Source organism: Haliaeetus leucocephalus, unplaced genomic scaffold, assembly GCF_000737465.1.
Source record: "Haliaeetus leucocephalus isolate CR32 unplaced genomic scaffold, Haliaeetus_leucocephalus-4.0 Scaffold93, whole genome shotgun sequence".
In the NCBI taxonomy this organism is placed as follows: domain Eukaryota; kingdom Metazoa; phylum Chordata; class Aves; order Accipitriformes; family Accipitridae; genus Haliaeetus; species Haliaeetus leucocephalus.
In genome coordinates this window covers 343,992-359,301 of record NW_010972529.1, presented here as the reverse complement: position 1 = coordinate 359,301, position 15,310 = coordinate 343,992, and the positions used below count along the sequence as shown (strand labels likewise).

The 15,310-nt window shown below is 35.6% G+C and overlaps 1 protein-coding gene across 7 annotated transcripts in view; it reads right to left on the bottom strand.

Moving 5' to 3' along the window:
• The window catches only part of SYNJ1 (synaptojanin 1), a 68,648-nt gene that overhangs the window by 18,465 nt on the left and 34,873 nt on the right, over positions 1-15,310 (bottom strand). For all 7 annotated transcript variants that reach the window (XM_010585257.1, XM_010585256.1, XM_010585263.1 and 4 more), the window contains 12 exons: positions 14,312-14,503; positions 14,086-14,170; positions 12,662-12,802; positions 12,084-12,276; positions 10,618-10,776; positions 8,190-8,346; positions 7,723-7,840; positions 7,395-7,610; positions 6,520-6,598; positions 5,301-5,463; positions 3,082-3,288; positions 1,961-2,089 (listed from right to left, as the gene is read on the bottom strand). In XM_010585257.1, coding sequence (XP_010583559.1) covers positions 1,961-2,089; positions 3,082-3,288; positions 5,301-5,463; positions 6,520-6,598; positions 7,395-7,610; positions 7,723-7,840; positions 8,190-8,346; positions 10,618-10,776; positions 12,084-12,276; positions 12,662-12,802; positions 14,086-14,170; positions 14,312-14,503 — 1,839 coding nt within the window. The remainder of the gene's footprint in view (positions 1-1,960; positions 2,090-3,081; positions 3,289-5,300; positions 5,464-6,519; positions 6,599-7,394; positions 7,611-7,722; positions 7,841-8,189; positions 8,347-10,617; positions 10,777-12,083; positions 12,277-12,661; positions 12,803-14,085; positions 14,171-14,311; positions 14,504-15,310) is intronic.

The following is a 15,310-nucleotide window of genomic DNA, read 5'->3' as shown; positions in this document are numbered from 1 at the left end:
AATGGGATTGTGTCAGTGCACATAAAGCTATATAGGACTGAAGTAGTACAATGAATTCAATCTCATGTATGTTGCACGTTATGTATAAACTGGCTATTTTCTAAAACTTCAGCATTTTAACTAATTCGAAATACTATGCCTTTGGCATAATAACCTCCTCCCCTCAACTGTATCTACGAGCCATGCACATCTCTGCCTGACATCAGAATAAGTTAGCTGATATTTATATACTATGTAAAACAGTTTACTTATTTTCTCAGATTGCTCAAAACTTTTGAGTTATTTTCTCAAAAAACCCTCTTTCCTACCACCTGAGTGGCAGCGTCTGAAAAGCCATTAAGAAAGTATTTCAGAGCCACTAACTATTCTCACTCTATCCCACATATTAATGAGCTGATTTAAGTCCAAGCAGGACAGCTCAACTATGAAGCCTGTGACAAAGGACAAAGATTAGTTTCTAGAAGAAGCACTTCTGAGAACGTGTGAGTCATTATTACATGCAAAACCAGATCAAGCTGGAAAAAAACAAAACTAGCCTGAAGGGTTGATAAAGCCTTCAGCATTATCAAAAGGGAAGGAATTAGGGTAGAATTATTTCAGGATTTTGTTACTTTGTAAAGACCTGTAGCTCTCCAGTGCCTTCAAAGTAACCGAATAAACTCCCTTGCTAAGTTTGTGTTTCTGAAGTACATGCTAGTTCCAAGAACTATGGAGGATGTTTCATGTCTCTAGGAAAGGCTTAGGAGCACATGTCAGACTTGGAAACAGAAAATAAACTACCCATATGTCAGTGTTCAGCTTAGAAACAAATATGGCTCAGTGAGTTGGAGCGCTCTGTTAACTGGTGATCATCCGAGGGAAACTGGGCCAGATTAGCAGTAGTTTCAACTTGAACAATTAATTAATGGATAATCACTGCAAGTAGCTACAATCACAATCCATTTTACAATGCTCCTTGTCACGGACTGTGAGGAAAAAAGCTAGCCTTTTCATAACTAAAGACAAGTTTCTGCTTTCACAGAAAAGTTAGCTGGGTATATTTTTACCAAGACAAAGTAATACAAACCCAGAACAACTTCAATCTCTCTGACTAGAATGTACCAACTTCTGAAAAAATATTTTTTCATTAAAAAGTCAAATGTAATTCAGAGGGGGATACAAACCCTGAGAAAGAAATTACATTGACATTCAAGAATTACCCATTTTTATACCTTTGGACATCATCATATTAAGTATTGTCACAACAGACCACCATAGTAGTTTTGCTACGTAGTCATATTTGAAAACAATTAAAATCATTACCTCCAAATTCTTTTCTAGCAGGTGCAGGACTCCTACCGCCTTACAGTATTTAAGAAATGAATGCAGCAATAATGAAAAATATCAGTACAGTAAGAGGGAAGAAAAAGAATGAGAAAGTTAAATATGACAAGGGTCAGTTTGTTATTAACTATGTTGCCCATATGCTTCTGTACATCCAGTTTCTCTTAGTGCTCAATTGTTTACATTTTCAGATGATCCAGATGAACTCAACATTAAAAACTTGGACATGAAAAAATGCATATATACTGATGCCAAAATTAAAGGAATATAAATCAATGAATGCATAAGACTATGTATCTTTTATTTTAAAAATGAAGATACTATAAAAATGGAATGTTGAGCAAACACTGCTGTAGGAGGCCCACATTTTTAAACTGTGAAAATAAAGTTATAAAAATTTTAAAACTTATTCACTAAGCAAAGACAATAATATTTAAATGGTACTGAAAAATGCTGTTATTTCCCATGCTGTTATTGCTATTAAATGTACCAACTAAAAATTTTAGTGAAAAAATGGTATGTTCCATTGAGCCCCAAACCAACAATATAACACATAGTTTGGCTGTGGACTTCAAAGTTCATCTCACAGACTTGAAACAGAATATTCCTGACTACCTGATATACATCACTGCATTACCTGATGGTGGAGGTGGCCTCTGTGGTGGAGCGGGGCGTGCAGGAGGAGCAACAGGGCGAGGTGGTGGAGGACGCTTAGGCTCCAAGCTCTGAGAAGACTCTTTCTGCTGGGTACCAAGCTGAAATTCAGCTGAAGAACGTGACAGAAAACAATGCAAAAATGAATCACTTGTACATTTTAATCACAGTAAAGCTTTTCTAATAGCAAGTTATTTTCATAGAGAAGACAGTCAGTTCCCAGCCCTGGAAACAATGATAGAGAAGTTTTTGATAGAGAGAAAACAAGAGGAATAAACCAATGGTGAAAAGAAGCAGATTTCCTAAGAACAGATTTTTGTCTTATATGCTTTAATCAGTATATGCTTTTCATGGAATCCTGAACACTCTTACACATTGCAGAGTTCCAAATTTTGATTTTGGCCCTTATCTGTGAACTAAGTGCTCTGGAAAAAAAAAGTTACGGGGGAATTCTGAAGGCATTCTAGCAGTCTTTGTAAAGTTACTCCAAATTACATTGAATAAACTGTTCTAGAAGCCATTCCAAACACTGTATTTCTAAATGTCCACGCTGTCACTAAAATAAAGTTGTGTTTAAACAGAAGCTTTCATATTATACACCAGTTTACAAATCTGCTGATTACAATTTACATACTACAGCTGACAGGAGCGTTAATTGAAATGGGCTGTATTTGAAGAGTATGAGTAAAGTGAACTAGGATTATACTGACACACTGCAACAGAATTTTTGAACAGAGGTTACAAGCTAATCAACTTAGCCTATTAATCACATAACTTTTTGAGATGTCTCTTTCATCATGAAATGCTAAAGAACTACAGCAAGTTAGGTAGTTTGCAGCAGTGTAGATCAGTAGACACTGTTCCAAATAAGACTCGGGAAACAAAGCTCTTCCGCTGCCCATTAAGAAAACCAAGATGCAAAGAATGAGGTGATTTGCCCAAGGCCACTTATGCGTAAAAAGCTAGATAATGACAAGAATAGCCTTTTATACTAATTTAAAAGCTCTATTAAACATAATCTATAAGCTAGTACTCTACCACTGGGCCATAGAGCTGCCAGATTGTATAGTAGTAACAGAGGCAGTTGAGCAATGTAATACACACTGTGTGTGGAAACAGGTGGTCCAGGAGTTTTTGTTGGTGCTCGGCTTGGTCTCACTGGGAGCATAGGTCCATCTGACAGCGTAGGTGATTGACAGGGACTGGAACGCGGTGAAGAGCTTGGGGAGGTTCCAAGACCAGAGCTTGAAGTTGGCTGTAGATGCTGAGGAAGGATTTCTTCTACTTCAGCACTATAGTCATCAATGTCTCCTAAATAACAAACCCCACCCCAAAAAAGAAAAAGCATGATAAATAAAGGGAACAATAGTTACTTATTTTAAAAAGTGGGGGAATTATAAACTGATTCTGGGCATGGAATTTTCTGCAAAAAGCCCTCAAGTTCCAAGGAATTAGCTCAACAACCAAAATATGATTCTTGCATCATGAAATTACACATGAAGAACGCATATGTATTCAACCCAGTTGAAAATACTCCAAATGCACAATATGTATTATAGATATATACTATAGGTAATTATAGTGTGGCAACTGCAATGTTGCTTAGTCTAAGAAACATGTAGCTTTACAAAGAAGATGTCTGCAAAAATCATTTCCTTGGTTTGCAAGCTTCACTTATTCTTCGGAAGGCTGGGCACGGGATTTCAAGATATCTGCTATTTTTAATACCTTCTGTTTGAAAAGGTGGAATGATGTTTAAAAATAAGGTTCAACGTGGACGTGCCTTTGAAAATTAAACTGTCAATTTAGAATATTTTTATGTTGATATTCAAAATGCCTAAAATAGACAATTACTGCATCACACTCCAATAAGACCATAGTAATCCATTCTTCCATAACTTCTAGGCTTCCCTCTCTTCAGGTACATGAACGACACACAATCTACAGAAGTTCCAGCTTCAACTGTGCACTGCTCAGCAGTAACAGAGTAAACAGGCTGCAAATTAGATTTTAGCTCTTGATTTAAGAGTCTTGTGGGATTTGAGATGTCACATTTTAAGGGGATCATACTATTTCACGTAAGACTATTAATAATATCAACCAATCATACAGGCGTCTAAAATGTTGAAGTCCTGTTTCCTACCTGCATTGGAAAACAGACGAAGTATCTTATGACACTAAGACTAACGCAAATTCCAACTTTTCATACAGGTTTCCTGTATCTGTACCCTTACCAATACATAACTTCCTTTATGAAATACCTGTACAAAAAAACCTTAGTCTACTCTTTCCAGTATATATAGCTGCCATCTCTTTTCTTGAAACTTTTGCAATATAATGTTTGCCACTAAGGAGCTTGGATAGAAATTCAAAGCAAATGAGCTACTCAGAATAAATCAACATAGACACAATGACTACACCTAGAAAGTACATCTGTTCAAGAACTGACAAAAAAACAACCATGTAAAATACATGTGGAAATGCAATACACACAGAAAATGTCAGCAGGTAAGGTGTGTGTGGGTTTTTTGCTGCTGTTTGAAAAACAGCTGTTTTACTTGCCAACGATATAAGAAGAATATATTTTATTGTAGAGAAGAGATTGAAGCAGACCTTTCATAAAAATTAATTAATAGATTAAAAAATAAGCTGTGACAAAGGACATAGATTAGAAACATGCAAGTAAAGAAAAACAAAAAAGCAGAGGCACAATTGCTGCAACAGTGATATTCAGCAACTTAACTTTTCCCTTCAGGGAAAAACCGAAACTGATAAAAACCACGGAACCTGAAAACAGCAACTCATCAATGCCAAAGATCAGCCTGTTCCAAGAAGCAATAGAGGTTGAAGGTTTCCTTGCCCAACACATATTTGCCTGCCTGTCAAAGGCTCACCAGGTGTCTTCTTGGGAGTGGTAAGCATATCAGTGGTCAGCATGGAGGCTCATTAGTCCTATTAATCTATTATGTGTATTGGCAAAAAAATAATTGCTTTGCACTCTGAAGTTGTGTATATCCTGCTTATAGGGTGTCTTCATGAACATTAAAAGTTGCCTGAATTAAGTGACCTTCAGAGGGTAGGTCACAGGATAAAGTGAGAAGAATAAAGAGAATGTCAGCAAATTAGTGAAACCTAGAGATACAATGGAAACTGACACTGCTCAACAAGTTGTCAAGACACTGTTGGAAATAATGGGATTTCTAATTTATCTGTTCTAGATGGGCATAACTTGTTAAATTAAAGTCCTGATATGTGCATTAAACTAACCACATTATTTAGGACTGTAAGCATTTCAAAATGAGGAATACTTTATTCCAACAAACCTTCCATATCATAGTCTGCAGTAACCTCAGCATCTTCACAAAGCAAAGTGGAGCTTGTCGATGAAGGCAGCCCAATATTAATCTTCTCTAGATTCATTTCATCTTCCAAACTTCTGATCCAATCTGGATTTTTCAAGCTTATATTTATAATCCTTCCTAGTAGCTGAATTGCCAAAAAGGTATGCACAAAACAGAAATTGTTAAGAGTAGGTACATTAAAATTCAGCATTCTAGATTTAAAAAGAAAAAAAAAATTTACTGAAAATATCACAAATGAAGTTATCAGAATTTCTGGGACTAAACAATGACAGTGACACATCACAGAAATAATTATCCTTTTCACTTCATTTTGGTAATTAAGTACATTTATGTAGTTTAAGCTGTTAATTACAACTACTTAATATTTTTCTAAAGAAAAACTAACAACTTGTCTCAAGATTTTCCTTTTCAGTTAATAGGAAAGCTTCTGGTTTCTTTATTCTGACAGAAACACTGATCTGAAAAAAACAGACTTGCTTATAAACTGCATGAATAAAGTAATTTTTAGAGACTGATAAAACAGCAGGCCTTCATTCTGCAAACTGACACATGACACTGAGCCCCTATCCTGCACAGACTGTTAGTGAAGCTCTCAGCAGATGAAAGGATCCACCTGCAAACATCACATTACAGGATCTAAGTCTTAACAGGAACATAGATCAGTAAAAATTTGAACACGAAAATTAAAATTTTTACAAAGATTAAATACTGACCCTACAGAAATCAATGAGAGCTGGAATTCTGACACTTTAAAGTGACTGCAGTTCAGGAGTGCTGAATTTTGAATAATTGCAGGCTGTAAATATGATACCTTGAGTTTGTATTATGAATCAGTTTAAAAACTCTGCTTTTTAAATTATAAAAAAAAAATATTAAAAATCGCTCATTGGATGAAGATGCCCCTCAATATGGGATCTTCATTTCTCTAACAGTCCTCCTCCTAAAAATAAATTAAGTTTGGTAGTTCTCTCTGCTGGCTTTTGAAACTCAACATAATGCTACACGGCTATCAAAAGTAAAAATAAAAAAGATTAGATGCAACAGTCTATGAAAAACAGAATATGAAAAACTTTTAAGAATTAAAAACATGCAAACAAACAAAACACCCAACCCACCCAAGTATTCTTTAAAAATTTGGATTTTATCTTGCTATACAAAAGTTCAGTAATTTTTACATTACCTCAGTACCATTTAAATTCATAACATTCAAAGCAGAACTTCCTTCCAAAAATGTTACCCACATCTTGTCTTCCACAAACCTGCAAAGTCCATTGGAAACAATAATTAAATTACCTACTAACTTTTGAAGGCTCTTATCTTAAAGGTTTTTCAATGTTTTACTTGGTGGAGAAGAATTGGGTTTTTAGGTTCCTTAAAATATACATAATTGGCTAATAAGTTTTAACTGAATGTATACTTGCAACAGAAAAAACAAAGCAAAAGAGAACTAGGTAAGTATCACGCAGTGGAAGCACTGTCCTCTTAAAAATTACGTGACTATAGTTACATGTTCAATAGTAATTGTGTGGCTACAGGTTAGATATTTGTATTAGGTGTTCCACATTACATCACACTATGAACTTGGGACTATGCTCTTAGTCTTCTGAAAAGAAAGCCAAAAAAACAAAACAACCCCCCAAAACCCCCAAGCAAAATACCACAACACTTATAGTTCAATAAATAGCTTAGTGAAAATGCAACATCCACAGGAATCCTCTCATCTTCAGTTCATTTAAAACTACTAACCTAATTTTAGAATACAAAATTTGTATAAAATTACATAAATGACAAATTTTAACTCTGATGAATTTCTGACAAAGTCAGTATGATACTCTATCTCAAAAATAGAGTATCTGGGAAAATGAAGTCTGAAAACTGAGACACATACAGGTATGTAAAACCGATTTTCAACTGTAAAGACATTAAAAGTGAAATCTAAATGTTAAAAATGAAGCAGATCATAACTGAAATGCCCACTAAGAAAGTAACTTTATTCAGAAAATAGGTGGGAACAATGAAGAGGAATAGAGATTAAAAGTAAAAAGTCTTTTTAACCTTATAAGTATAACTTCACCATAGCTTGCAAATTTTTGAAGAAGGTCATCAATCAAGTTATCATCGAAATAGTTTTCTTCTGCTGAAGAACTTCTGATGGAGACCATTACAGTACCATCAGGTGGTCCTTGCATCGCGATCACCTCCTTATAAACTTTTTGTCTCTCTTCTGCTTCAATTTCAAATATGTCAATGTCAATCAATGCAACCACAGGCCTTAGAAAAAAATACAAAAGAAAAACCTGTAAGCACAGTATCTGAGCAACAAAATATGTAACAATAACAAACTTCAATGATTAGGAAGTAATGTATAAAATAAAACTGAAACCTATGATCAGATGTTTTCAGCTCTGCTCTTCCATAGTGCAACAAAGTACCAGGATTCCATGTATAAGTGACATTACTGTCATCGTGAAAACTAGCATTCAGAAGATCCAGGTCTTCAGCTACATTCAGTATTAGTAAAAAAAAAAAAAAGGAAAAACACCATGATTGCAAGAATATGCTTTAAAAAATAAGCTATTTGTAAAAAGAGAAAAAGTAAACCAAACCCATGTGTTTTACAGAAAAAAACAGAAGTTACTTTTGAACTACCAAAATATCAGTAACTGATATCTGATTCTTGATCCTATTCAGTGTCACTGTATTTATTGCAGATGCTATTATAAGCTTTGTGTCTCATACAAAGTCAGGGACAGACGCTCAAAATCACTGGCACTGTGAATGTCACTAAATGGATTCTATATATACGCCAGTTAAAACAATATTTTAAACAATTTAAGGAAGCACCCAAACCTGATCGGTCAAAAGGCCATTTTCTTCTTCTCCAAAGAATACGATCTGTCCATGCCGGTGTGCGACATTTTTCACTGGTGTCATAGTCATCAGAAAACAGATCATATTTGTATGTAGGAGCAAAATTTATTTTCCCTTCCAAAAATCCCCTAAAAATCTGTAAGAAACAAAGCAGTTATGTGTCATGCTAGAAGACACAAACAGATGGGAAACAGCTTGAAACTAATAAGAATTCTCTTTTATAACAGTGAAAACCTGTATACACATCTCAAAAAAAAAAAAGCCAAAAAAAAGCAAAGAAAAGTCATTTGATAATATGAATCCTTCTCCAAATTTTATCTGCTGAAAACATTCTACATTTGCCACTAAGACTAAATAGTGACCCAGACAGATCATCATTAAACAGAACTATGCCAACATTTGCATCTTTAAACCCAGGCTCATGAGCAACCTACTGTTCCTCCAATGTCGTTCAGAACTTGAGGTCATCGAGAACACAGATGCTGTTCACAGTACTGCAATTAGTTGATTAGATGCTCATGTGTCAGCAGAAGTTGGGAATTAAGGTTTATATTTTATGTACCGATCTGAACATGCAAAGCTTTCCCCCAAATTGACACAAGATGCCCCACCAATAAATAGGAGTTGGGGGGGGGGGGGGGGGGGGAGGGAAAAAAAAAAAAAAAAAAAAAAAAAAAGAGTCCTCAATACATTCAATATGAACTGAAAGATTAGAGAGATAATATCACCATTTCTTCTCAAGCAAATAGAAAACAGAATAAAAAGAGAGCGATATTATATGAAATTATCTGCCAAGAGTATGTACAGTATTTAGAGATACAGAGCCAATTGAAAGGAATCAAAAAATCCCTTAGGTACTTTGCAACATAAACACATACAGCCAGAAGATCCTAGAAGGCCAGGAGATTTGCTAACTCCTTAAGTGTTTAAACTAGTCATAAGCTAAAACCCTTTATTAACTTAACCAGCTCCAGTCCTGAGTTTAATCTTATATGGGCAGTTTTACCTTCACATCAGAAATCTGTAAAATATAACTCTAACTTAGGTCTAATAGTCAAGTCTGCATCAAATGACAGGCTAGCCTGCTTTTCTGGGAAATATAAATTGAAATCCAGTCAATTTAAAAATCAGTGTCAGATGATCAATGTCAGAATGTCAGAAGATCTGCAACTTCTGAGACAATTTATTAATTTCTTTGTCTTTTGTAATCATTTATTAACCTGCTTTTACGAAGAAAGTTGCTATGTAAACACCTTTACTGGACAGCAGATACACCTGTTAACAGCTACAACCAACTACCACAACTACAATAGCTACAACGCAACAACTGTGGAGGTACCCTCGCTAGCCAGCTGCTAGCCCCTGCTGCCCAGCCAGCCACTTCCAAATAATGGAGTATTACCCCAACAGTGCAATACTACACCTTCTTCTCCCCAGTCAGGAGACTATTTTGAGTCTTTTTCATATTCCAGTAGTTTCCGTAGATCTTTCCAGCTTTATAACTCCTGTCAGTGTCCCCAGGACCTCTACACCTCTCTTGTTTTGGTCAAATTAACAGACAATCATGCTGTCTGCCCATTTGAACGTACATCTCTGTCTCTCTCTAGGAACTGGGCTATATAAAAAAACAAATTAAAAATTATCAAGCGTTTTTCCTCCTGTTCTGGTGCACAAGACACCAGTACAAATGGAAGAGAACTCTAATTCAGAAAAAACACTGCTTATGATCAAAGTGCTGGCAAGCAGACAAAACTAACAACAGAGGATTGTTTCTCATTTTACCATCTACAGCATTCCCACATAAAGCTGGAAAGGAAGAATACACACTTTCACACAAAATTTGATTCATTACCAATATTCCTTTAATTGCTACGTGCTGCCTCCCAAGAAACCCTAAAAATCTAAAATCTGAAGCTTTGTCAGACTTTGTTATTCCATGCTCTTTTTCTTTGTAAGTAAAAAGGCTACTGTTTGGACTATTCCATTTTCCAACAGAATGACAGTAACAGCGTTAGACCTGCAGCAATTTAAAGTAAACAGTAACGTTACCAAAAGAACTTCTATAAATATTTTTTAAATAGTTGCACTGATAAAAAGAAAAATATTATAATTGGTAAACTCCAACACAAAGTTCTAAAAAGATGATAAAGTTACCTTTTTTTTCAGAAGAGAAAGAAAAACCTCACTCCTGCAGCTAGTCACTGTATTTGTATCACTGCCTCTTCAGGTCAGTTACTACAAATAAGTTACTAAAGGTTGCTACGTCCCACCCTTCCATGCCACTACCTGGACAAAAGTGGCAAGTAAAACACGCTGAGGATATAGATTTACAGAAGCACCACAGAAAATTGCTAAAGCCAAAAAGAAAAATAAAGTATTCTTAAGTGTGGTAATATTTTTAAGATACCTGTCCAGAATTTTTCTGATTGATAAGTTGGTCTCCTGCTATAAGGGGATCCCAGTTCTGCTGTCGTATTAGGTCCTTAACCTCCTCATTTGGAATATCTATTCGATAATTAAAGTCACCACACCAAAAGATATAGTCATGGGAAAAGAGCATCCTTCCCTGTAAAACAGAAGCACACAATGAAGTTACAAACAACCAAGTGACAAATTTACTACTTCCAGATGTAGAAGTTCAGTTTTTATCTCTAAAATATGCATCATTTCTAGCTGATGACCACAACTGAAATACATGCTAGTATTTAGTGTTCATATGGTTAGAACAACATAGCCAACTGTATGGTTTTCACACATATAGAATATGAAAGAAGAAGTAACATTTCTTATGTAGTTTGCATTTCTAAAGAAACATGAATCATCTGAATTGGATTCTAAAATTCTTCATCTTTCTACTCCCGTTTTAGAAGTCTGCTCTAAGATGATGACTGCTACCTGTGTCACAAAGAGGTTACAAAGGAGAAGAAAACACTACCCTGGGATCTTGTGGCACAATATCCTGACAAACTGCAAATTGAGGGCTTTCTTATTCAGATTTAATTGAAGACTTTTCAGTTACAAACAATTTTCATGGCTAGGGAGAGGCAACTAACTCTGTTAGTTTAAACAAAACCTAGGGTTTAAAGCGAGAACTTTTACTTCCCTCTTTGTTTTGATTTTTCCATTGCCCTTAAGTAAATCAAAGCAGATACACTGGCAGATTAAAACAGCAGCGTTTAGGAGACTGTTTCTGGGGACCATAAGAAAACAGTACTTTCAAGAAAAACTGAAACATGATCATGGGGACAAATTTAGAAATCAAAAAACCCTGTAAAATAAGATGTCAGACTCCTGCACAATGCCATAGAAACTAACAAAGGACAGTTTGACTACAAAATTTAAAACAGCTCTAAGTCTTGAGGAAGCATTTTGTTGCACTGATAAAATTATTATTTACTTGGTGTTTGATAATCCTTTATGAGAATATGCTACAGAACTGTAAAATCCAACTAGACAAAAATGAGTAAAAAAGAAGTTAAAATGAGTTAGCAAAAATCATTCTTGTGTACTGAAAATTGTGCTGTTTCCCATGAATTTTTTTCTCATAATTGATTAACTCCGGTGCCTACAAAAGCTCTACTACATGTCAGGAATCTATAAAGTCTCTTTCCTAGGCTAAATCCTTGATGCCTAATGCAAGTGAATTCATGCTTCATCATCTCTTATCAGTCATTGCACTGAAAAGGTCTATTCTTTCTGCAGTCATCTATTCTAATAAAAATTGTGGGAACTGAGACCTCTAACCCAAGGAAATTTGATTTCCACAGGAATCTGGGGAAGGGAAAAAAAATAAACAGAGCTTTTGGATGACACTGCTGGAGCTCAAAGGGTTTAACTTCTCATTCGTTATGGAATTTGAACACTGTTGCTTACCATTGGAAAACTGAGCTTGCGAGCTATTTCTACGAAGTCTTCATTTCTCTCTTTAACTTGTGATTGCCCTGCAGCAAAATGACTGCAGACAAAGCAAAGACTGGATGTATGAAACAACATCCGAATTGCTACTGCACCTTTATTTCCAGTGGCTCCTCCCATGCCAGTCTTTACAGTATCAACAGCAACATCCCTAAAAGAGTTAAACATCTATTAAACCTTCAAATACAATGGCACAGAAGTTAATAGCTTTAAGTATGTCTGAGTATGACATTATGTTGATAAGAGAACATTTTCACATTGTTCTTCCAGCAGTAAGGCCACTGCGCTATTTTTAAGAAGTGCCAACAGCTATTGAGCAGGTAACAATATAACCCTTCAGCTTTTCAAGCTTTCTTGGCAACAGATGAGGCATTTAAAAACTAAGATAAAAGAATTTAAGCAACTGGTACCCCAGAAGATGGAACAGCTCTTTTAGAGCCCCGTATGCTTCTTAGCATACTTGTACATTAGCTTGCAATACAAAGCAAAGTGAAGGTGACCCAACCCAACTTGGGCACAGCTGTGTGTTCACTGACCTGATAAAAGGAGCATGCTGGGGCCTGATGAACACAAAAAGGCAGACACCCACCAATTGCTCAGAAGCCAGCAGCACATACTTGTAATCTCTTGATATAGTCTTCTGCAGTTCAGCAGCCCAGAGCTTCTGATTGGTTGTGCTAGCAGTGAGATTAAAAATGCCAGTTTTAAAATAAATCAAATTAAGCAGGTATCTAAACTGTTGATCCAGGTGAATAAACTTCATACAATAATGTTAACTAAACCTTGGGGTAGTAAGCCAAAGCCAAGTTATGAATGGTGCTCAAATGCCTCCTAGCAGAGACACAGGCTATACACTGTCATGACATCATCATTTCAAATTCAGCCTCATAAAATGCTGCCTCACTTTTCTCAACACCACAGACAGTGTTAGGAGCCAGGGCTATCTTTCCTGTATTTCCGAGGCTAGACTAGAGGAGCAAAACCTAAGAATTTTTCTAGGGAGTTACTTCTTCGCCTAGAGCTCAGTCAATATTGGAAAACAAAGATGTCCATGGTCTTAGATCAAGAAGAAACTTCCTTGGAGACTTAACAGACTATGGTTTTCAGAGCTAGCATTAGATATAAATGAAAAATATCAGACCTGGAAACAGCATTAACTAGACATAGTGTGAAATTAGGGGATGACAAACTGCCACTTTGTCCTCAGGACAAAAGCCTGTGCAAAGGCTAAACAGTGTTATAGGCTTTAGGCACTTCTTCCAATGAGTTAAAGCCTGCTAACACCAGAAAACATGCAAAACAGGCAGACAAAACAATGGACAAAGTGAATATGATCTTAGGACTACAGATAAAGACTTCATCACTATATCACCCTCCACTGGTAAAAATATATCATCATAACCTACTCAGCTAGGGGTGAAAAATCCAAACTGCATGGTAATATATACATGTAATACATGGAATGACAGCAAAAACTAACAGTATGGAAGGAAGCCTTTCTTTACACAGATCAAAACCTGATGCAAGACACTATATAAAGGCATACCAACAATACATGCTTTTGGAAGGAATTTCACAGGACTCGCTGTTCCCAGCAGTAGGAAGGCACAGAGACTGCAAAACACTATGAGCATTGGAGGTAAATTCCTTCAAAGTGTCAAATGAAGGGAAAAGTTGAGGGGCTGCTGAAGGTACGATCCAAAATATGGTCAAGTACTGACTGTTTGGATCCTTGAGATTACATTATACATGATCTAAATGATCACAGCTTTGCTAGGGAAAGCTGAGATGAAGTCTGCAACCCTGGCACAGAAACTGGCAGAGAACTGGGATACAGTCAAAAATTAATCTAGGCTAATCCCAACCATTACAAAAGAGAAAAAAAATTTTTTTTAAATAACATTTTACTAAAAAATTTGATTATCAACTAAACCAGCGCTGTATAGATTGTACCACCTACCTGGCATTCACAATGTTTCCTGCATTTAACTCCACCATTTCTTCAAATCCAATGGCAAATATGTCTACAGGCTTGCTTTTGCGATCTGCATTTAAATATTAAAAAAGCTGTTTGTTGTTTATAATTAATTTAAGAACCAAGACCTCATATAGCTATTTTAATGATTATGATCTGATTATGAAACTCAAGAGTTTTCAAGAAAAAATTGACAGAATACAAATCCTACCTTGGAATTCATGAATACCAGCTAACTTTGGTGCATCTAGAAGCCAGTCAGTGAGGGTCTGATTTCTAAAGGCAATACTTCGAAACTGCTTCCCCCCGTTGACGTTCCATGTCCCAACACAGACTCTAATTTTTTTCGGTTTTGCATACTTATAAAAGTTTTCACACATACTCTTTAGCACTTTTACAGATGCTGCAAAAACATTTGAAAAGACATTATTTTTATACAGAATTTTCTTCAGAAAACTTGGCAATGAGATCTTTCCCTTAAAAAAATGGCAACAAATCCATGCACAGACATATAGAAAGTTAAACTGTGAAAGCAAGATGAATGCAGCTTTTCACAAGGGAAAATACATTTGCAGACATATTACTTATCTGGGTAGGATACTGACTGAATGAAAGACAGTAGTAATTTGTTCAAAGTAATATATATATAAAAATAATATATAAAAGAAACATAATTTCAATGTTTTATAAATATCTCTCATTCTTTCACCCTATCTGTGATTCTCTATGGAAACCATTATTTTTCATACATGCCAACAGATATCTACCTCGTTTTCACGGATAACATTTATGAAATTCAGACTCCCATTACAAAAACAACTTAGATATGTTAATTTCTAGAAGTGTAAAAATGACTGATATACTACCTTTACTAAAATAGATAAAGTACATTATTTTATCATATTAGAGTATGTCTATTTAAGCCACAAATCTGAATTATTTTTTAGGTCATTTGAATTCCTAGAATTCTGCTTTAGTGAGGAAAGTAGGCTAGGATTCGAAACAATTAAACTAATTTCTCTGTCACACCAGCCTTTCTCTGTGCCTTGTTTCTATCTGCCAGATGGGACAGAGGGTAATGACGCATCTGTAAAGGGCATTGTGAGAAACAAAAAAACAAAATAGATTATTCAATGGGCAGACACTAGAGTTACAGAGATTTTAAAAGTCCCTTTACAAATCGGCTGCATAATATAGTCATACAGATATA